This window comes from Drosophila busckii, chromosome 3R, assembly GCF_011750605.1.
Source record: "Drosophila busckii strain San Diego stock center, stock number 13000-0081.31 chromosome 3R, ASM1175060v1, whole genome shotgun sequence".
NCBI classification, from domain to species: Eukaryota; Metazoa; Arthropoda; class Insecta; order Diptera; family Drosophilidae; genus Drosophila; species Drosophila busckii.
In genome coordinates, this window is record NC_046607.1 from 557,340 (window position 1) to 579,163 (window position 21,824).

Here is a 21,824-nt window from a genome sequence, read left to right on the forward strand (position 1 = left end):
CAGCCTTAAATTAAATTCTTCTCCCAATTTTGGCTTAAGCAAACATAGTTACAAATTCAAGAGCTATTTAAACAAATTTGTAAATCGACAAAATTGTAATTGAAATAGAACGTTTTAATGCAGAAGCACCAAAATTAGGAAGAAAAATAAAATAAAATACAGAACCAACAAAAAAATAACATATGCGTGCTTTATTGGGTTGAATCAAAGATTACAGACAACACAAACATTCATCTTGGCAACATGGTGTTCTATAATCTTTGATTAAAATAAGTTTTGCTGAAAGGTCAAATGCCTGTATGTGTATTTGGAATAATGAATGAGAAAGAGTAAAAACACATACACCACATATATCAGATACTAAAAATGCACATACAAGGAATATAGCGGGAACGTTACTTAAAATTCGAGTATAGATTGAGTTTTTTACAAGGTGTTAATGCAACATATAATTTAGTTAAAATGCCTGTTACAGGGCTAATTTTTATCCGTTCAAGACATAATAATAAGATTTTGAGTTTTGTATATAAATACATATATAAAAAAAACGTTGATATGTTTAAAATTATGACTGCTGCACACTTATGGCAGAAAAACTTGATTTGGGAAGGAAGAAAGATATATAAAAGTTGAAAAAAGAGTGTTTGTTGTTTTTTCATTTTAATTTAATTTTTTATTTCGTCTTGGACCCGGCTTATTCTCATATGGATATCATAATTGGTAATTCTCCTAGGAGCACCTGAGAATTATAGATTGATATCTCTACAGAATTGCAATGTTTGAATTGCTAGCTGCAACGCTTCAGTCCATGCTGGCTTAAGAACTGCCGAATTGCCTTATTGAGATTCGGGATTCTAGCAGCCAGTAATATGTGCTGGTTCCAAAGAAATCGCCTGTCCAGGTGTACTTCCAGCTGCTTTACCGTTTCGCTGACTGGAATAATGAATCCATTTAGTGTGACTTGTGGTCAATTTCCTGGTCTCAGCGAGAATGTGATTGGGTAAACGCTACTATTCTGCACTTTGTTAGCCAAACTTCAATTATACCAAGTTCTTATTGGAGTTAGTTGGAAGCAGTTTATCACGACAGCGTTTGTTATTGGTAAATCAACTGAGCCGCACTCTGTTCGAATTTGTTCTCTAGTGTAATATTTAAGCATTTTGCTAGTACAACTGTACCTACACATATATAAATTTATTTGCCTTTTAGTATATTAATATTTAATTATCATTTAACAATTTCTTTGAAATCAAACAAAACATAGCGTTAAAATTTTAAGAATGTTACGTTTGTTTCTATTTATCAACGGGTTTATTTGACTGTTGTTTTCTTGCTCACCTGGTTTTCTTTAAATACATCGATCCACACACACACACACACACACACACACACACACACTTGGTGTGAGCTTCACACACACAAATGAAACAAAATTGAACGTCTACGTAAATCTTCTGGCTGTTGCGGCCTTTTCTTCACTAATTTTATTCTGTGTGTGACTTTCGTCTGTGTCACTCCGGCTGGCGGTAACGCTTTATATTGTAGTCGCTGCTATTGCGGCTGACACGTCAACAAAGCAAGAACTTTAAGAAATTTGTGAAGATGCGTGTGAGCAACATACGCAGCGGTCGGATTTTTCGCCTGGCGCTTTGTTTTCTGGTCATATTGCCTTTGCTGTATCTATTGGCCAACTGGAGCGATAATCATAAGCGCGTTCAGAGGGCATATCATGCTCGCTTTGGCGGACGCAAGCAGAGTCATCAGCGGCTTGAAAGCCGGCCACGTGAAGCGCCTAAGCTGGTGGAAGGTTTGGGCAATTTCGAGCCCAGGAATCTGAGGCCACGTCATGGTGCTGGCGAGAACGGTGATGCGCATATTTTGTGGCCAAATAAAACGAATGTGGCAGATGCTGCTGAGATGGAATACGGCATGAATATCGCTTGCTCCGATGAAATATCTATGCATCGCTCTGTGCGCGATACACGTCTGGAGGAATGCAAGCATTGGAACTATCCTTATGATTTGCCCACAACAAGTGTCATCATTGTTTTCCACAACGAAGGCTTCTCTGTTCTGATGCGCACTGTGCACTCGGTTATTGATCGCTCGCCGAAGCATGTGCTGCACGAGATTATACTCGTCGATGACTACTCCGACAAGGAGAATCTACGCACTAAGCTGGATCACTATGTGCAGCAGTTTCAGGGTCTGGTCAAGATCATACGCAATAAGGAGCGCGAGGGCTTGATACGCACACGCTCCAGAGGTGCTATGGAGGCCACAGGCGAGGTTATAGTATTTTTGGATGCGCATTGCGAGGTGAATCTCAACTGGCTGCCACCACTATTGGCACCCATATATCGGGATCGCACTGTCATGACTGTGCCCATTATAGATGGCATTGATCACAAAACCTTCGAGTATACTCCCGTCTATGAGGGCGACAAACATTTTCGCGGCATATTCGAATGGGGCATGTTGTACAAAGAGAACGATGTGCCACGTCGCGAGCAGCAGCGTCGTGCTCACAACTCGGAGCCCTATCGCAGTCCCACACATGCGGGTGGCCTGTTTGCCATTAATCGCGACTATTTTCTAGAGTTAGGCGCCTACGATCCAGGGCTGCTCGTGTGGGGCGGCGAGAACTTTGAGCTGAGCTTCAAGATCTGGCAATGTGGCGGGAGCATTGAGTGGGTGCCCTGCTCCCGCGTGGGCCATGTTTATCGGGGCTTTATGCCCTACAACTTTGGCAAGCTGGCGGAGAAGAAGAAGGGACCGTTGATAACCATCAACTACAAGCGTGTTATAGAGACTTGGTTCGATGCTCCGCACAAAGAGTTTTTCTATACGCGAGAGCCCTTGGCTCGTTATTTGGACATGGGCGACATAAGCGAGCAGCTGGCCCTGAAGAAGCGTCTCAACTGCAAGTCATTCCAATGGTTTATGGATAATGTAGCCTATGATGTGCTGGACAAATTTCCTGCGCTGCCAGCGAACTTGCATTGGGGCGAGCTGCGATCTGTGGCCTCTGACGGCTGCTTGGACTCAATGTCAAATGAGCCGCCTGCTTTAATGGGTTTTACCTATTGCCAGGGCACTGGTAATCAGCTGATGCGGCTCAATGCCGAGGGACAGCTGGGCGTGGATGAACGCTGCGTCGAGGCGGATCGTCAGGGCATCAAATTGGCTGTTTGTCGTTTGGGCACCGTAACTGGACCCTGGAGCTATGATGAGCATTCCAAGCACTTGCTGCATCATAGGCATAGAAAATGTATGGCACTGCATCCCGAAACGCTGCAGCTAAGTTTGGCTCGCTGTGATGCCAATAATGCCTATCAGCAGTGGCTCTTCAAGAAAATACGTCCGGATTGGTAGATGGTCCTAACAACAACTAATGCAAATGATAAGCAGCCTAGTCATTGGATCGATTGAGTAAGTGTACTTCTATAATTTAAATCTAAATACTTCTTAAGATTAGGATTAAATATTGCTTTGACGTCAAAACTTTTCGTGTTCTTATTGCGCTGTCTAGTCCTTTAGATATGCTGCCTCATTCCTAAGTCTTGTATTTTATATCAATTTAATTTTTCATGCAGACGCATTTTGTTCGCATATGTCGGCCGTCTTTTGTAAATTGTTATATAGTAAATTCTTAAACAATATGCATATATATAAATAATACTCCTACATTTTAGTCTAACTGTATTTCTCTGAGTCTTAAAAAAAAAGTGAAAAAAATAAGCTAAAAAACATTTTTTTTTTATTTATAGTTTTATTATAATCATTTTGTATTTTATTTTTTATATTTTTTAAATAAATATTTTTAGAATACGCGGATTTACTCAGACACGGATTTGCTCGAATTTAAAAGTCCGATTTTGTTTCGTTTTAAAGATTTAAATTTCTAAATACATTGCAGATAAAAAATACGAACTAAGCATGATACACGCAAATTTCGGCGGCACCAGCCCAATGCTCAGTTAGGCTAAATAACCAGACAGTTGTATCTATGTGTGTAGGCACAAATACAGGCACACTCGAAAAAGGCGTTATTATGGGCAAATCTACTCACACGCACATGGGCAGATAATACACATGCCTGTGTGTGTGTGTGTGTGTAGCTGTGCTGAAGATTCAAATTTCGGGGCTCGTTTTGCATTTTATTATTTTCTTTGCTCTTTCGGGGCCTTTGTTTCAGTTCATGTAGAACCTGCGACATGAGCAGCTGGAATCAATTGGTGCGCGCTTTGAAGCGTTCGCTGGGTGTGGGTCGTCAGCAATTACAAGTGGCTGAGCGACATGTGGTGCTGGTCACTGGCTGTGATTCTGGTTTGGGGTAAGTTAATGAGGCTTAAACATGAGAAATGCAATAGCAATAGTTTTCCTTTCATATATGTACATAGGCACTCAATGGCTGTGTATTGCCACAATATGCTAAACATGACGGTCGTCGGTTGCTGTCATAATCTGCAGTCTGCCGGCGCGAAGCGACTGCAGCAACTAGATACAGTGCAGCCTGGACAACGCTCGCGTCTTTACACCTGGCAGCTGGATCTACTCAGTGCAGAGTCTATACAGCAAGTGCATGCCCAGCTGCAGTTGCTCTTAGCCAGCCATGATTATCAGCTTTGGGCACTGGTCAACAATGCGGGCGTCATGTGCTTTGGTGAATTTGAATGGCAGTTGCCAGCGCAGTTTGAGCTGCAGATCAATTGTAACCTGCTGGGCACTATGCGTCTAACCCATCAACTTATGCCGCTGCTGCGACAACATGCCGCCCGCATCGTCAACATTACCAGCCACTGTGGACTGTATGCGCTGCCAGCGCTGGCGCCTTACGCTGCCTCCAAGGCAGCGTTGCGACTTTGGAACGATGCGCTGCGCATTGAGTTGCAACAATATGGTCTCGAGGTAGTGAACTTTGTGCCAGGTTCATTTGTCATGGACAGCAACATAGCAGCTCGGCAGCAGCAGCATGCTGAACAAATGTTTCTAGCGTTCAGTGAGGAGCAGCGCCACTTCTATGGCAATTACTTCAAGCAATTCAACGAGTATCTAAGCATACTTTCCGGTTTCAAGGAGCCCAATAAGGTGCAGGATGTAAGGCTGCTCGCTAAATTCAAAGATGCTCTTACCAGCACGCAGCCCTTAACTATTTACATACACGAGCCCTGGCGTTATAAGCTCTATCGTTGGCTCTTTGGCTTTTGTCCAACGCCCATAGCAGATTGGTTGGCTATAAGGTTCTGTGCCATGCCCAGTTATGCCTCCGCACTAGGCAGTGAGAAGCGCAACTAATATAAAGTACAATAGTTTTATTGATTAAATTAAGCTGGAACTGGGCTTGTTTTTAATACACAGCGTTTGGACTTGGCACAAACATTAAAAGGACACTACAAATTCAATTACACATATGCTACAATCACATAGTTAGTTGGCAGGTGTAGTAAGTAGATAAGTTACTAAAATGCAAACTAAAATAAATAAACTAAACTTAGCTAATAGCCTGTGCTGCGACATCGTTCATAGACAGCATCATTGAGCAGCTGGAACCATTCGGTGGCATAAGTAGAGTCCTCGGCAGTGCGAAACAGCAGAAGCTTATCCTGTGCCGGCAAAGCAGCGCATAAATAATAGCTTATAGCCATCTCGGTTAACTCGGCATGATAGTTCTTGAGCGCCCACTCAAGCAAGCGCAAGCAATTGTGCGCATCCAACAAATGTATAAGTCGCTCATGAAGCAGCGCCTCCAGCTCAGGTATTATGTACACACGCGACATCTCGAAGGCCTGCAGCAGGGCGCAATAGTCGGGCATGCTTAGATGCCGCTCATTGCAGCTGATCAAATGCAAAAAGTAACGCAGACCACTCGCTGTAAAGGCGCTTAGCTGTATCTCGCCTTTGCGTTCGCGAAAATCGCTGTTTAACATTTTGTTAAAAACCTCACTGGTGTCGCAAAGCAGCTGCTTGTTGAAGCCAATGCTGAGCGTGTCCTCGGAATTCGCATCGCTGTGCACCAGAAAGTGCATGTCGCAGTGCTCATGCAACGGCATGGCAGCCACATTTAGTTGTGTGGAGCAAACGACTGCATCGGCAGTAGGTGGCTCGGCCTCAGGTAGCGTTATACCCAGCGTAAAGCGGGACATGGCTGTCACCGCATCAGCTGCCTCATCCGCATAAAGATTGTCCGTCCGCTTGCGCAGTAGCAGATCGAAGAGTAGCGTCAAGGCATTGCCATCGTACAGAAACTGATAAAGCAAGCGATGGCTTTTGATGATATAAGCTACAGATATTGCTGCACGCTGTTGTGCATTAATATCCGTATCGCAGCGCAAGAGACGCACAAGCTCCTCTTTGCCATAATTAGATTCGCCCACATTAGTGAGAGTTTCCAAAAAAGCAAAGCCATCTTTACGCATCTGAAAATAAACAAATGAGTCTGAGATACCTAATTGTGTTGACCCAACAAACCTCTTCTACTTTGGTTAATTGGTAAAGCTGATGCACCACGCCATGCTTAATAATCTGCGCAAAGAACTGGCTTTCACTGCAAAGAATATTATGAATGCAATTTTAATAGCTAAGTTAAGCGTTTAAACTTACAGTAATATATTAGTTAAGGCATTGGCAAAATTGTTGTTGGCTCCAAACAAGTTAATCGCACGTATTAGAGCATCCAATGTCTCTGGCTTGCCTAACTCTGGTCGCTTGTTAATCATCAGCGTTATTCTATAAATTAAGTTTTCAATCACGTCAATTGTATCTCCAGCTTGATAACGCAGCTGGGCCATCTTAGGCGGCACATCAGAGCTTAGCTCATCCATATCTTCTTTATCAGACAACGCATCGTCAATGTGCTCGCTGGCTTCATCAATCTGGTTCAATAAATCCAACACATTGTTGGAATGCGTGCGAGTGCTGCCCATACGACAGTCACGTGTCTCATTGTTGGCGCCAGTGCTGCAATTGCTATCATCGTCATCATCGCTGCAGGCTGGCGAATAATTTTCATCATCGTCATGAGCTATGAGATTCGAGCAAATCGGTGACATGCTGCGTGAGCTGCAAGGACTTGTCGTGCGATATGAACGTGGCGAGCTGCTGGGCGACTCAAAGTCTGAGCCAAGCGCATCCTGCGTTTTAGAAAACTAAAAAGAAATAATATAAGGATACTATTTTATACTTTAATTATGCACTTATGCCCTACTTTGCTTAGCGTTTCAGTTGTTATGGGCTCAGCCTTGCGCTTTTTGCCGCCCTGTATACGCTCCTCACGTCGTTTTTTGTGATGCTCTTCATCACTGGTCAAGTAGTCATTCAGCTCGCGTACCAGCATGGGCACCAAGCCCTCATATAGTAACAGTTCCATGCTCAAATTGTCATATTGAAAATTGTTAAGTATATGAAAAAGCTAAAAGTTGGTTTGAAATGCAATTAATTTGTCATAACACATAACATAATATCAAAAGCTCACCGATGATCGTTCGCTTTGCGAGTGTGATTCTCGGATCATAGCAACTAGCTTACGCAATGCCCCACAGCGTCTAATTTTGGAGCGACTGCAAGCATCGGCTGAAAGTGTTGATATAATGTTGACACAATGCCTACACTCGCTCTCCGTCAGCGGTTTGGCCATGTTGACAGCCATGAGCAGCTCACACGCAGCCACAATGGCATCCGCGGTGCTTAGCATGTAAAAAGCGCAGGGATCCTTGCAAAAGTTGGACAGTATTTTTAGCGCTGCAGCGCGTTGATCGCTGTCCTCCTTAACAAAATACACTACGGGAGCTAAAAAAGTGTTGCGTGAAAGATGCTAAAATATAAAGACGCAAATATAAACATACAGTACATGTATATAAGTTTTTGAGGGCTATACTACCTCCCATGCCTTAAAACCAATTTGCTGCGCCGACAAAACCAATAGACATTTTAGAATCTCATAGGCCAGCTCAACAGCTTCGCTTTCCTTTGGCAGTATATATTCACAATTTCTGGTAGAGTTCTTTAGCATTTGATAGTCAAAGATATCGCTGCGAACGCCTTCCAAATTTCGCGCCACTTCTTCAAAATACTTTTCGCGATGCTGGTTGCGCTTAAGACCGATCAGTGCTGAGACTTCAACGTCCTGTGTGGACTCCTTGGGTGCATCGTTGTTTTTCATGACTGCCACAAAAATGCGCATGAGCTGCAGAAATCCATTAGAGCTTAGAAAGTGTTTGTAGAACTGACTGCTGACCAGCAAAAAGCGACAAACGCGAAAAGCCATTATTCTGGTTTGTGCAGTGCTCGTAGAGTCAATGATATGACAGATAGCTGGCGCAATAGCGCTATAATGTACACTCAGACAGCTGGAGGCCTTTTTGCTCTTGGCCACATTACCGAGCATACGGCAGGCGCGACATTGTATCAAAGGATTGGGAATGGTTTTCAGTATAGTTATCAAAGGTGCTATGACCTTACACTCCACAGCCTAAAACGATCATTTTTTATTATCTTGAACCAAATTTAGCAGTAAACTTACCTCAATGCAAGCTTGCTCATCCGTACAGCAATTACCCAATATGCTTAAAACAACTTCCATTATCTTTTCATTGAGTTTAGTTATGAGTTTGCTGACCACTGGAATTCCGCCTGCTGTGCGAAACATTACGATGCCATCCTTATCTTTAATCAAATCGGTCCGCAGCTTCACCAGGCATTTGTAGATAACTGCTTTGTCATTTGAGGATTCGAGGACACCTAGCATGCCCTCAACCTGCTCCAGCGACCAAAACATTTTGGTAATTTATACGCATTTACTAATATTTGCTATATTTTTCTTTTGTTTAGCACAACAACAGTGTGCCTGGCAACACTATTTACTAATGCTATCCTCTTCGCACAATGCATAACTTTATGAACAACACACTGTCATCCACGCGGTGAAACTTAAAAACAAAACAAAGTTCATACAAGTTTTGTTTTTAAGAATTGAGATGACTGACAATTCCGAAGAGTCACAGCTGGTATATATTTGTGAGCAGCTGCAACTGTGCATGTTGCCAGCTCTCAAGGAGGATCTGGATGAGGTGCAGTTATTGCCGGAACACTTCCAAAACTATAATAGTGTGCTCAGGCAAGAATTGCCCAAGCTGTATGACGTACTCCAGCAGATTGAAAATATTATTCTACAAGATGCCGCACAACTGAAGGTTTCTGCTAATGTCGATTTAAAAAACAACTAATTCTCATATCTGTTATCTTAGCTCCGGACACAGCTCGTCTTATTGCTTTGTGAGCTGACAGCAACACCGACTGTTTATAAACTTAGTGCTGATGCCGAAGCCGAATTAGACAATGCCAATAGACTGCTTCAGAAGGTTAGCGTCGGTTGCCATTCTGCTGAAGCAACACACATATTTTCCTATTATGAGCAACATCTACAGGGAAATTGCTGGAAGCGGCAACTTGGCGCAACGCATGGTTATGTCAGATATCTGGAGGCAAGATTAATTTAAGAGCCCTTAAGTGCAGAAAGTAAAAAGATCTGTTCTTCTTACAGTATTGTTGCACTGGAGATGCTAGATTCCCTGCAAAGTTGATAACCTTTAGCCTTGCTGTAGGTTTAAATTTTCGTGAGTGCTATCAGCTGGAATATAAACAGCTTGGAGTGCGAATTTTTCAAATATTGCTTCAACATGGCGTAAGTTAAAAAGAACACTAAACGTTTAAGTATTTATATTTAATGCTTACAGACAGTTGGTGATATTCAAAAGCTGAATATACACAGCGTTATTTTTGAACACGTTTTTAAAGACACTCATTGTATGGATTCTCTGGAAGCTACGATTGCCACTTGGAGCTGCCTTTTCTTGTGCTTAGATCACTTTACAGAACTAAACAGCTTTACAGTAATCCCAAAAAAATGGTGACAAATTACGCCTTGTACTAACTAATTTTAATGTTACAGTGGAATCAATCGGATGATATGCTTGAACGTCTTATACAAAATGTGAATCTAGCGCCCAATGCGGAAACATCCATTCATCTTATTGGCTTCATAACAAAACTCTGCTACCATTTTACTTTAAATCTAAACGAAATTCAAGTTGCATTCGCCAGTGAACATAATGAACCCAATAATATTTCAGACCATTTAGAAATTTGTGCATCGCTTACTGCTTGCACCAGTTATCGCTGGGCAAAGGATATACTACAAATGTTTCTTCTTCAGTCAGATAAACTGTTTCAAAGCGCGAAAGTCTGTACTCGTATGTTAACAGAAATGCAGCGCTGTTACCTGGTTTGTATATTACCTGTTCCCTTGGAAGCATTGCATATTCATTTGCCTGAATTTTATACAAAATTTGTGGCTATACTGCTTGAATCTCATGTAGTGCATGAAAAGGCACCTGATATTATAAAGGTTAGTATAGGTTATTTAACACAAATTAATGCTGTCACTAATTATTTTTTATATACATAGTTGACTGAAACTTTTATTGAAATATTTCAATATCAGCTAAAAAACTATTCGCAACAACAACAACCGCTCGGAAACGTAAATGAGTTTGCGAGGGCATTTAAGAGCCTGCAGAAAATTGTTGCTAAATAAAGATTTAAATTTTTACGTTAAACAGACTTTTCTTATTCTGTTATATAGTTTGTGACGTCATGGAGTTGCAAATGTTTAGTTAAGCGACTACCCTGGTAGTCAGAGATGCAAGCGAATCGATAACACTAACCATATCGCCTATCACATGACAGAGCGTACTTCGTTTTCCTCTTTGCAGTAGTTCGTCATATGATTAAAAGGCTGGCAGAAAATTGAAAAATGTTACCAAAAGTAGTAGTTTTTTCGCTGTTTATTGCAGCAAGTAAGTAATTATTCAAAATATTATTACAAGACTGTGATGTACGTTGTAAAAAGTGTGGAATTTGTGCAACTTGTCTTACAATTGTGGCTCGCATCGATTCTGTAGACAATGGGGTGGGTGGAAAACATTTCTACACCTGCACGCGCAGAATCATGGGAGCTCAACGCAAAAAAATACGCTTATTTCTGTAATGGGTTAGATTTTTAACTAATCATATGCTTTAAATCACCTTACAGTTCATGCTACTGGCGAGTTCACAGTGCTGAACAGCCCCAAGGCGATTAGTTTCAAGGGCAATTCTCCATTGAACAGTCGGTATGTCGGTGACGTTCTGTATGCTGCCATGGGAAATGCTATTGTGGGCGACTCTGACTGGAGCGGTCTAACCATCAACGATCCCTTCAATCTAGCAAAGGGTGTGATTGCTATTCATGTGGATGGCATAAGCCACATCACAACTGCTGGTAATGCCAAGACCTACGAGCTGTATGGCTCAAATACTGGACATTCGCTAAACTCACTGGCCGCCGAGCTGGAAGCAATCAATGAGCCTCTGTGTGACATAAACTTTGAGCAGCACGATGAGGGCGTAAGTTTTTTTTAGCAGTAGGTTTATATATTTGCTAATAAGTTTTAACTAATATTATGTCATATCTTAAAGGTACAAGCATTCAAGTCTTGCTTTGGTGATTTCGAGACAGTTACTGCCAAGCCTACTAAGCACTTGAACCCCGAGTTACATAGTTCCGACAAGCAGTTCCTGAAAGAAGTTGGTTTCATTAACGCCGCTTCCGAAAACTTGGCTGAGATGCTCAAACCGTCGAATATACTGCTTATTCGACTTTCTGTTGAGGGCATCGCCAAAGCGCATGGTGAGAAGTCCATTGCTATGGATGAGGCCAACAAACTGCTTTCAACTGCCATTGGTCGTCTGTTGGCTGCAGCTCAAAAGTCCAGCGACTCTGTGCTCTTTGTTCAGTCCACTGACAAGGATGCAGCCAATGCCCGTTCAAAGCGTGAAGCAGTGGACCCAAACAAAAAGAATACCTTCAACCTGGCTGAATACTACAACGATGACTATCCCATTATTTTCAACATTATTTTGTGGTTCATGGTTGTCTTTGCTCTGTCTCTTTTGGCTATCTGCTATGCCATCGCCGTCATGGATCCTGGTCGAGATTCCATCATTTACCGTATGACATCCACCAGGATGAAGAAGGATAACTAAGCGCTTAATTAAATGCTTAGAAGCCGCACAATAGCGATGTGCTAATAACCCACAACATCATTGTTATCTCGCCCCTTGTTTCTAGCTAAAGCACCAACAAAAAGAAAAACTGTTCTATTTTAATTTGAAAGAGTATAATTGTGTGTGCGTGTGTGAACAGTATGCAGTTGGTTGTAATGAATAACACCCTTAAGCTATTCATAAGTATTAAAAGCTTATAATTTGCAATGCAGTTCTAGAATTCCATTATCAACTATAATAATTTGTTACATTTTTTTGTGTTTGTTGTACTTTTTAGGTTTATATATTTGCAAAAACAGTCGTTTTATAGTTCAAAATATGTAAATTATCAAAATATGTAAATTATAATAATAATATACCGTTAAATATAACCTAAAAAGTCAAAGCTTCGTAATTTGTTTCTTACTTTTGGTGCAGAATAAACTAAGTAACTGCGGTAGTCCGATGCTGGCAATCAACAATTTCTGTAAATATAATTATACTTGCTGTTGAAGTTGTTTTAATTTTGTTGTTTGTTGTTATCATAATTATTATTATAAATACTATTGCTTTTATTTTAAGTGACGGACACTTGCAAAATCATGAGGTGAAATCAAATTTGATTTTTAACCAATTTACCAGAAGGCGGCTGATCTCTAAGAGGTTTTCGCACAATGAACATGCGAAAATTCAAAGCGCTAAGAACACATTTGCAAATACGCATGCCCTCACACTCATCTCAGCATTGGAGATACAAAATGAGAGCAATTTGATCTCAATAGAATACAACCCATCCAATAGGCTGATAGTGAATAAAGCTATATGTGTTTTTCAATTGAGAGCATACCGCGCTACTGTTCTCAAATGTAAAACTATTTACCGTCTCGGTCCGCTATTTTTAAAAAGCTTTTTTTATACACTTTGACATTTTTTTAGAGGCTATTATGTGATAATTGATAGTATTTCCGAGGGCGTGACCAGGATGTAATTTTGGTGAACGATGGGAGAGGAACTTTTGCAAGCAACAGACCCTAAATCTTCTTCATGATTGATTGACATGATTTTTTATTTTTTATCACAATTATTTTTTTTTACATCCTAGACAATATTTATTATAAGTTACCTGGCGCCCACGACCCTCTCAGAAAAACATTGATTACCATTGTGATTACCATTCCCCTTAAAACCGAAAATGAATATACTTTCAAAAAATTTAAGATATACTATTTAAGATGCAATAAAAAATCTTTTTTTTTTGATAGACTGGCACAAACACATTTTATATATGTACATACATCTAACACATTAGCTCAGCAAAGATATCTTTGTTATCTATAGTTAAGCAATGATAACTACGTTTGCCAGTGCTCCTTAGTGTTGGGCTCATAACTAGGCGAACTACTGCTGCCTCCGCTCCAGGTGCAACCATTTTGCGAAGAAGTTGCCGCCGAGTTACCATTGTCATAATCATAGCCGGCGGAGAGATTAGGGTGTTGACTGTGGCTTTCGTAGTGAGCCGAACGGCTGCTGCACTTAAACGTACCCAAATCAGTGTCGGGTAAGGGGTGATTCTCGCGCAACATGGCCTGAAGATGATTTATATAGTTGATGGCGATGCTGAAAAGTGAACAAAACCTTACAGATTGTACAATTGAAAACTTAAAACAACTCACCGTAAGCTTTCAATTTTTGAGTACTTTTTACCATTGGGCTTGGAGATGGGTAGCTTGGAGCGCAGCAGATCGAACGCCTTATTCATGTCACGCATGCGAGTGCGCTCGCGATCACATGCCGTTCTACGATAGTCCTTTTCCATTTGCAAGGCTTTCTCACGCCATGCGGGATTGTGCTCCTTGGCGATGTCGACTTCAATAGCGCTGCCACTGCTATACGTCATGTATGTTGGTGGGGGCACGGAAACGAGCTCGCTGCGCTTATTGTCATGGTGTGCGCCGACGCCATTCCACATGGACACAGTCTGAGGAATGCTTATACTATACGCCGGATTGCATATAGTGGGTGGCATCAGACTGAGACTGTGCTGGGCAGGTGCTGGCTTATCATAGCTGGTCACATAAGTTGGCGAGTAGCTATGTTGATGTGTAGCTGTTGCTGGTGGCGCATGATAAGTCAAGAGACCAGCGCCATCAGCTGAGATGGTATAGTTCAAACTTGCTGCTGGTCCAAGCTCTAGCAATACGGGCTGCTCTGTGGGTTCAACATCCGAATAAGCAGTGGACACAGGCACAGGTGTGGCCAGGAGTGCAGGCGGTTCATCCGCAGCGGCACTTAGCAATTGATCACTCATCGCTTAAGCCGATTTTACGTCTGCTGCGGACAATGCTCCCCACTTCAATGATCTCTTCGGATTTTTGTAGATTTTTGTATTGGAAGAAAGTAGTTTAGTAGTTTTAGTTTACCTGAGCACTATTTTTAGAGCGTTAGAAAAGTTTTCCAATGAGTAATGGCATAGCATGGTAGCACTATGCATGATTGGACCAAGTGCTGGTGGTCATAACGCAAACTCTAGTTGATAAATAATTGACAATTGCCCTTTGTTGCGTACGTGTGTCAACAACTTGTCGACGAGGATCGCTCGCTTATTCGTTCGATCTGTCGGCTTTTCCTTTTGTCTACCTGTCCCGCAACAACCACTACTACTACTACTACTCCTACAACAAGAACAACAACAACAACAACAACAACAGCAGCAGCGGTAGTTGACTGCAGCTTAATTTCCTTCTATTGTGTGCGGGAGTTGAAAGATGCACGCGTGTGCCAAGTTGGAGTTACGTTTGGCTTATGCGGCCGATCGTCAGAGTTTTTCTTTTCAGCAGCATTCTTCGTACAAAACGAGCTCAGTATATATATATACAGTATATACTTATGTGTATACGCATGTATAGATGTAGGCATGCTGTATATAGCTGGGCGCTAAGAGAGGTGTACATGTATATATTTTTGACGCGTGTAAACACAAGTGTTTTGGCTTAATTAAAAAATATACACATGCATATAAACACATATATCCATCATAGGTCCAATGCCTACATTTCTATTATAGCTTAGCTTAACATTTCTTTTCGACAGCAAGTGGTGGAAAATAGCCAGGCTTAGACAGCTTTCGTTTGAAATTACTTTTCACCACGAATTCGAAATTCGATGCATGCAATAACACTCAGATTACACTAAATTGAATACATATTTTTGTTATTATTTTAGCTGCATTTCCATCTGAAATAAATACAGCTGCAAAAGCTTGCAATTTTCATTTTTCATTTGGAACGCGACAGTCTCAGTAAACGTCTAGTTCTATACACATCGGTAGTTGGGTGCCGGATAGTATTAACAGCTATTTTTACAACAAGCAATGTGGGTCAGTACCTTGCATTTGAAAATCGAAGCCGTTTATTTGTTTTGTGTTTGTTTTGCGTTTTGATATTTATAAAAATTTACTCTGCTTAGTATGTAAATAAATAGCTTGTGCAACAAGCTTCAAGCCTGTGTCAAGCAACTCCAGCCAACAACAATTACATACGTTTTATGTACAATTAGCTTGCATTGCCAAATTTAAGTGGTCTCAGCTCAAAGAATTGGTCTAGCACTTCGTCTGTCACTAGTTTACGCGCTGCTTGATGTTGCTCCACAATGGGCGTCACAATCTAAAGTAAGTGTTATATTATTATACATCACCACTGTTTACTGACCACGATAACTTACATCAATTGCCAGCTTCTTGATCTCGCCGGTAAGCAGTTCACCCTTGCTGTAAGACATACGCACTTCCTCTAGCTTGACATCGTCTTCTAAAAAGAACTTTAACAGCTGATAGGCCACATCAATGTCAGGAATGCCGCCCAGTTTACGGTGTTCCTCCACTGTCACACGTCCTCCGGAAAATGCATATTTGTTAATTTTGTTTTTGACCTGCTTGGGTGTGTCTGTTAGAAATACGGCCGAATTTTGCTCGCTGGCTGACATTTTCGTTTTGGCACCCTGCAGCGCCGGAAAGAAGCTCGAGTGTAAGAGCGCACACTTCGGAAAGCCCAAACGTGGCGCTACATCGCGCGTCATGCGGAAATAAGGATCCTGATCGATGGCACAGGGTATAAGACAGTGCACCTTCTTATTTCCGAAGATAAAGGGAAATGTGCTCGACAAGGCTGGTGCTGCTTGAGCCGCAGGAAATCCAATCTTGCCAATAATATCAGAATCACCAAAGCCGAAAATACCTTTCACCTGATTAAACGTCACACACTTTTGTATCCGTATAATATTTTGATACATGGCAGGACATTTGCTGCAATGATCAAATTGATAATCTAATTTGTTTAAAAAAGTTTTTTGTAGTTGCTCTTACCCCATGAACTCTAGATTGTTGAAAATAAATGTTTTATTTACATCAAAGCCCATAGCAACAATATCCTTTGCATTCTCACGCGCCAATTTAATTGCCTCCTCGACCTTCAGATCTTTCCACAATGTCTTTTCATCATCAGTCAGTTGTATTATTAGAGGAACATCGAAGGTCTCCTGCAGCCATTTGGTCATAATAAACGGCACCAAGTGTCCAATATGTAGTGAGCCCGAACTGGGACCACGACCCGTGTACAGGTAAAAGGGTTTGCCTTGTTCTCGCAACGTCAGTATTGTATGCAAGTCGCGATGCGAAAAGAATATACCACGTCTAATAAGGTGATGAGCTGGCTTGCCTGTGATCTTTTCGAAACGTGCGATAAGCTCCTCATCGATTTTGCTTGAGCCAAAACGTTCTGCAACGTGTCAATACAAAATACATAGTAAATCCTATAAATGTTACATGGACATTGCAGCATACTTATGAGCTTATCGTAGTCAACACCAGCGTCGTTCGTGCTTGCAACATTCCATGGGTCTACCACATCATCCACATTATTGGCCTTTTCTTGCGCTTGGGCATCCATGCCAGTTTCCACAGCCTCTGATTCTGTTTTACCATTCAAAGTCAAGGCGTCAACGCCTTCAACAACTACTTGTTTTACGTCCTCCATTTGCTAACAATTTACAAAACTTATGTGGTTTTAAGCGTAAGGTAATAATACTGACTACTGCAGCAATTGGCCTTTCACATGTGCAAAACAATACCAGATGTGGTTTCTCGACAGTGATGGCAGCTTTTATAAGAACAAAATTTATTTTCGACGGGCATGTTGTCGGAAAAATCTTTGATAAGAAGAAATTGGGAATTTGATAACAGAAATTGTAGCAGTTAAAATAATCTTAATTTATCTGATTAGTTTTATATATTTTGATGAAGGCATAATTTGGCTGGTTTTCGTAAAAATTTGCCAGCACTGTTATGTGCACGCACTCAAGCCATATCGTTTAGCCTTTTTAGAGCTAGACTTGTAAATGTTTTCATACACACTGTCATCCATTTTAACAAACGCTGTGTGGGTGTTTTTGTTTTTGATAGTACAAGGCGCATCCAGGCATTGATAAAAACGAAGCCGCAAGTTGCAACGATTACTGACGAAAAAGGAGTTGCGGCGCGCATCTACGCACCGCGCATTTAATCAAAGCAGCAAAGTGCAAGTGCAGAAAAATGCGTTTCATCATTTAATTTTTAAAATTAAGACTTGAGAAAAACAATTTAACATGCCGATTATGTATAATACTGGCGAGTGGTTCAAGGTGCGTCCGGACTACTACAGGTACTTAAATTGAACTGTTCTTAAATTGAATGACGCATTTTGACATTGACCTTGAATTTTGCAAACGCCCCCACAGAAAATTTGAGCTCGGTACACCCAAATGGCCAATCGACTTTGATTTAGAGTACATGCAAGTTGTTGCTGCACCCTATGGGGGTCCCATAGCAGCAATACGCGATGTAACTAAATTGGTGCCAGTAAAGGGATCTTTCAAGCCAATGATAAGGATTTTTGACACCAGTGGTCATGAGTTGGGACACATATTGGTAAGTTGGATAAGCTGAAAATGATTAATTATTATTATTAATTTCGATTATACATATAATATACTTTACACGTATTTTATATAATTTAGTGGAATCATGGCAAACTTATTGCCATGGGCTGGTCCGATACCGAGGATCTAATATGCGTTTTGGAAAATGCCAAAGTCTTTGTTTACAGCATGACTGGCACTGAGAAGGAATCATATAGCATTGGTGGGGAAGCGAGTGTCATCAAGATTGTTGAAGCCAAAGTTTTTCAATCTGCTGCGGGCACAGGCGTGGCTGTTTTAACAACATCTGGCCGGATCTTTTTGAAGCAAAACAGCAGCAAGACGGAACGCAAGCTGCCGGATATACCAAGTAAGATTAAGCTCAATTACAATGTGGCGTAATTAACTAAAAGATTTATCTGTATACAGACTCAAGCGTAAATTGCAGCTGCTGGGAGATCGTTACTGAGGGTCGCAATAGTAACTGTTTGCTGGGACGTGAGCGTGAGATTATCAAGTTAATACACGGCGAATCTGTTGGCACTGTAACCGCCCATCTGTTTGAGAAACCACATGATCGCATTATAAAAATTAGCGTCTCCTACAACCATCAACACTTGGCATTGTATACAAATACAGGTTTGCTTTGGCTGGGCAGTGTGGATATGCGGCAAAAGTATTGCGAATTTGATACAGGTCGCCGTGACATACCATTGCAAATTGAATGGATAATGAACACGCACAACTCAGATGCAGATGCTGTTGTCATCTCGTATCCTTCGTACTTGCTAATTGTTAATAGAAATGCAGACAAAAGCGAGTTTCCCTATGATCCAATCATGTTTCTTGTGGCTGAAATGGACGGTGTGCGCATTATAACTCAAACCACGCATGAAATGATACAACGTTTGCCAAAATGTGTGGAGAACATATTTGCGGTCAATAGTCAGGAACCTGCGAGCTATTTGTTTGAAGCACAAAATAAGTTCGAGGAGCAATCATACAAATCGGATGAGTATCTAAGCATGTGCCGTGCAGACATTGAGCTTGCTGTTAAGGAATGCATTGAAGCGGCAGCCTTCGAATTTTGTCCTGAAACTCAAAAGAGTCTGATGAGAGTAATGAAACTTATTTTTTATGATAGTAATAAATAATAATAATTTTTTTACCGTTGCAGGCAGCTTGCTTTGGAAAGGGTTTTATAGAAAACCACAATCCGGAAGAATACATGAATATACTAAGAATACTGAGAGTCTTGAATACCTTACGGCACGATCGCATGGCAATGACACTAACTTATAAACAGTACATATTCCATAAGCACTTTGCGCGCCAATATGACTAACTGTTGTTTAACTTACAGATTCTCGCATTTGACCCCGGAGATAGTGTTAAAGCGCCTGGTCTTTCGCAATCACTATGCCATTGCTATTCAAGTGGCAAAGCACCTGATATTTCCGGAATCGTGGATATTAGAACATTGGGCTTACAATCAAATTATGACCAATACGAGTAAGACATGGTTCTAACTAAAATTTAACAAATTTTTAACTGAATTGCTTTATAGACGATGTCGAGGTCGCACGCAAGATTACAGAAAAGTTTAAGAATCCATCTATTGAGGGTATATCCTACTGCAACATTGCTGAGAAGGCACATGAGGCTGGTCGCGATGAGCTGGCTATTAAGCTATTGGAGCTGGAACCGCGTGCTGAGAAGCAGGTGCCACTACTGCTTAAAATGGGCAACTATGAACGTGCTGTGGCAAGTGCTGCACAGTCTGGCGACGCAGAACTGGTGACATCTGTGCTGCTTGATGTTAAAAAGAAAGTGATGCTCTCCAAATTTCATGTAGGTTACGTACATATTTGCATGTTCGAAAATCTTGTTATAGTCTTCTTTTACAGATGTTAATACGTGGTTATCCCTTGGCTCTCAACATGTATAAGCGCATAATGAGTCAGACCAGTCGTACGGCACTCTATGATATATACAACCAAGAAGATGACCATCAGTCCATAGCAGAGATTAATTTTCTGACTGCAATTGAAAATGATGATCTAGAATCAAATCTATCTATAATTGGAAATAGTTATGCACAAGCCAGATGCACCTCGGAAGCAGACCTATGTGGTGATTACGCGCGTTTATTCAAGCAACAAAAGGCATTTTCCACCAAGCACAATAGAGCTTCTTTTCGCGGTTTGTCTATACACGACACCATGTTGGAGTTGCTTAAAATGGGTCAAATAAAGGAAGTGGAGAAAATGAAAAACGAGTATAGAGTGCCAGATCGAAGGTACTGGTGGATGCGCATTATCACTATGGCCGAAAAACAAAATTGGGATGAGCTGGATAAGTTTTCCAAGAGCAAAAAGAGTCCCATTGGTTACGAGCCATTTGTCGATGTCTGTCTGAAAAATAATAATCCAACCGAGGCGCGAAAATATATTGCTCGTTTATCAGCAAAGCGCAAAATCTTTTGGTTTATGCGTGCCAAGTAAGTGATGCATAAATATAGATATATTCCAAAGTAAAATAATGTTTAAAATTTGTTGCAGTTTGCTTAATGAAGCTATAGACAGTGCTTTTGAGCAACGTGACAGAGAAGACTTGGTTGATATACAAACGAAAGTTCAATTAACGCGAGACCAGGCACTTATGGATAAAATTACCAACTATTTAGCAATACTTGATGCAAGACGTTAAATGCAGCATTCCATAAAAATTATATGTATGTATAATAATCCCAAACGCATTGCGTTTTAAAGCGAATATTTTATCTACATTATAATATGATATACATTTTTGATCTGTACATAATATACAAATACATAATATTTTAATCAAAACGCCCTTCAAAACTTCAGTCGTCAAAGATTTCAAAATTTAAGGCATTCTCAAAGATAATTTTAGGAAGGCGTACACATTTTTGTTGGTATTTAAGATGACATGTTAAAAACTATTATACTAGTAAAATTACTAAGTTATAAAATATCGCGCCAACTTCTGGACAACTAAATTGTAAATGCCGATTGGAATGCAAACTTATTTTCATAGGTATTGAAACCTAAAAAAAAACTAGTTTACTAGTATAATATATAATCGTATAAATACATAACATCTACTACGATGTTAGCTTGAAGCCAAACCTTTTTATTTTGTTAAAAATTCTATAACTGAGTCAGTGATTCATAAATATCTTTTACAAACCACATATTTTATTTGTTAATAAGTTAAAAGCTATAACTAAATACTAATTAATTTCTTGATACTCAATAATCGGGCCTAATCTTTGTTGCTCAAACGTCTATTTAGGTATGGAGCATAAGTTCACAAAAGATTGTTAGAAATTAGCTCTTTCTTAAAATATGTAATCGACTAGTTTCAACAATCCTTTAAATATGTAATAGAGTTGTATTAAAAACTGAACAAAAGGGAAGCTTAAAATATTATCAACGATAACTTCGTCATTATATGTATATCAAATACTTATGTTGGTGTCTATGATAAATATGCTCATTTTACGATGGCTAATAATATTATTGTGCATTAACTATTTATTAATAAAAACAAATAAAGAATTAAAGAATTTTCAAGGACATTTTCTTTATTGTAGTTATTTATAATGTATATGTATAATAGATCACGAAAAGATAATATTTTACTACACTTGTTTAGTGGATGATAATGATGTCGGGTTTTTGTTGTGTTTGTAGTTTACTTGATTTTAAACCCGTTATATTTCAAGTCGCTACAACTTGTAGGTCATTACTTTATATTGACGGTTA

General features: G+C 40.4%; 8 protein-coding genes across 9 annotated transcripts; 5 read left to right on the plus strand and 3 right to left on the minus strand.

The window, feature by feature from the left end:
* Positions 1-1,505: 1,505 nt before the first annotated feature.
* Positions 1,506-3,432, plus strand: LOC108602394 (N-acetylgalactosaminyltransferase 7). The gene has a single exon (XM_017990506.1). It carries the CDS (start codon positions 1,603-1,605, stop codon positions 3,373-3,375), a length of 1,773 nt encoding a protein of 590 aa, XP_017845995.1. The 5' UTR covers positions 1,506-1,602; the 3' UTR covers positions 3,376-3,432.
* A 766-nt stretch (positions 3,433-4,198) lies between these two features.
* On the plus strand, positions 4,199-5,298 carry LOC108603923 (D-beta-hydroxybutyrate dehydrogenase, mitochondrial). The gene is made up of 2 exons (XM_017993117.1): positions 4,199-4,336; positions 4,404-5,298. Exons 1-2 carry the CDS (start codon positions 4,218-4,220, stop codon positions 5,296-5,298), a joined length of 1,014 nt encoding a protein of 337 aa, XP_017848606.1. The 5' UTR covers positions 4,199-4,217.
* Positions 5,299-5,301: 3 nt separating this feature from the next.
* On the minus strand, positions 5,302-8,776 carry LOC108603921. Its single transcript, XM_017993113.2, has 7 exons — positions 8,522-8,776; positions 7,880-8,470; positions 7,475-7,813; positions 7,208-7,411; positions 6,604-7,148; positions 6,472-6,547; positions 5,302-6,419 (listed from the first exon to the last, which is right to left on the minus strand). The coding sequence occupies exons 1-7, from the start codon at positions 8,774-8,776 to the stop codon at positions 5,499-5,501; spliced, it is 2,931 nt and encodes a 976-aa protein (XP_017848602.1). The 3' UTR covers positions 5,302-5,498.
* On the plus strand, positions 8,693-10,616 carry LOC108603922. Of its 2 annotated transcripts, XM_017993114.2 has the most exons (7): positions 8,693-8,780; positions 8,830-9,191; positions 9,246-9,482; positions 9,542-9,682; positions 9,735-9,890; positions 9,950-10,405; positions 10,466-10,616. In XM_017993114.2, the coding sequence occupies exons 2-7, from the start codon at positions 8,976-8,978 to the stop codon at positions 10,592-10,594; spliced, it is 1,335 nt and encodes a 444-aa protein (XP_017848603.1). In that variant the 5' UTR covers positions 8,693-8,780; positions 8,830-8,975; the 3' UTR covers positions 10,595-10,616. The 2 variants fall into 2 exon arrangements, with proteins under 2 accessions (XP_017848603.1, XP_017848605.1); XM_017993116.2 differs by lacking the exons at positions 9,950-10,405; positions 10,466-10,616 and having other exon boundaries at positions 9,739-9,855.
* Positions 10,617-10,746: 130 nt separating this feature from the next.
* Positions 10,747-12,363, plus strand: LOC108603924 (ATPase H(+)-transporting accessory protein 2). Its single transcript, XM_017993118.2, has 3 exons — positions 10,747-10,856; positions 11,093-11,445; positions 11,518-12,363. Exons 1-3 carry the CDS (start codon positions 10,814-10,816, stop codon positions 12,082-12,084), a joined length of 963 nt encoding a protein of 320 aa, XP_017848607.1. The 5' UTR covers positions 10,747-10,813; the 3' UTR covers positions 12,085-12,363.
* Positions 12,364-13,353: 990 nt separating this feature from the next.
* LOC108602316 lies at positions 13,354-14,865 on the minus strand. Its single transcript, XM_017990401.1, has 3 exons — positions 14,505-14,865; positions 13,758-14,446; positions 13,354-13,701 (listed from the first exon to the last, which is right to left on the minus strand). The coding sequence occupies exons 2-3, from the start codon at positions 14,390-14,392 to the stop codon at positions 13,437-13,439; spliced, it is 900 nt and encodes a 299-aa protein (XP_017845890.1). The 5' UTR covers positions 14,393-14,446; positions 14,505-14,865; the 3' UTR covers positions 13,354-13,436.
* A 515-nt stretch (positions 14,866-15,380) lies between these two features.
* On the minus strand, positions 15,381-17,208 carry LOC108604151 (tryptophan--tRNA ligase, cytoplasmic). The gene is made up of 4 exons (XM_017993465.2): positions 16,922-17,208; positions 16,445-16,856; positions 15,805-16,384; positions 15,381-15,746 (listed from the first exon to the last, which is right to left on the minus strand). The coding sequence occupies exons 1-4, from the start codon at positions 17,112-17,114 to the stop codon at positions 15,636-15,638; spliced, it is 1,296 nt and encodes a 431-aa protein (XP_017848954.1). The 5' UTR covers positions 17,115-17,208; the 3' UTR covers positions 15,381-15,635.
* Positions 17,209-17,537: 329 nt separating this feature from the next.
* Positions 17,538-21,599, plus strand: LOC108604150 (vacuolar protein sorting-associated protein 16 homolog). The gene is made up of 9 exons (XM_017993464.2): positions 17,538-17,777; positions 17,854-18,043; positions 18,133-18,403; positions 18,463-19,151; positions 19,211-19,338; positions 19,397-19,545; positions 19,601-19,884; positions 19,941-20,533; positions 20,595-21,599. The coding sequence occupies exons 1-9, from the start codon at positions 17,722-17,724 to the stop codon at positions 20,740-20,742; spliced, it is 2,508 nt and encodes an 835-aa protein (XP_017848953.1). The 5' UTR covers positions 17,538-17,721; the 3' UTR covers positions 20,743-21,599.
* The last annotated feature ends 225 nt before the right edge of the window (positions 21,600-21,824 follow it).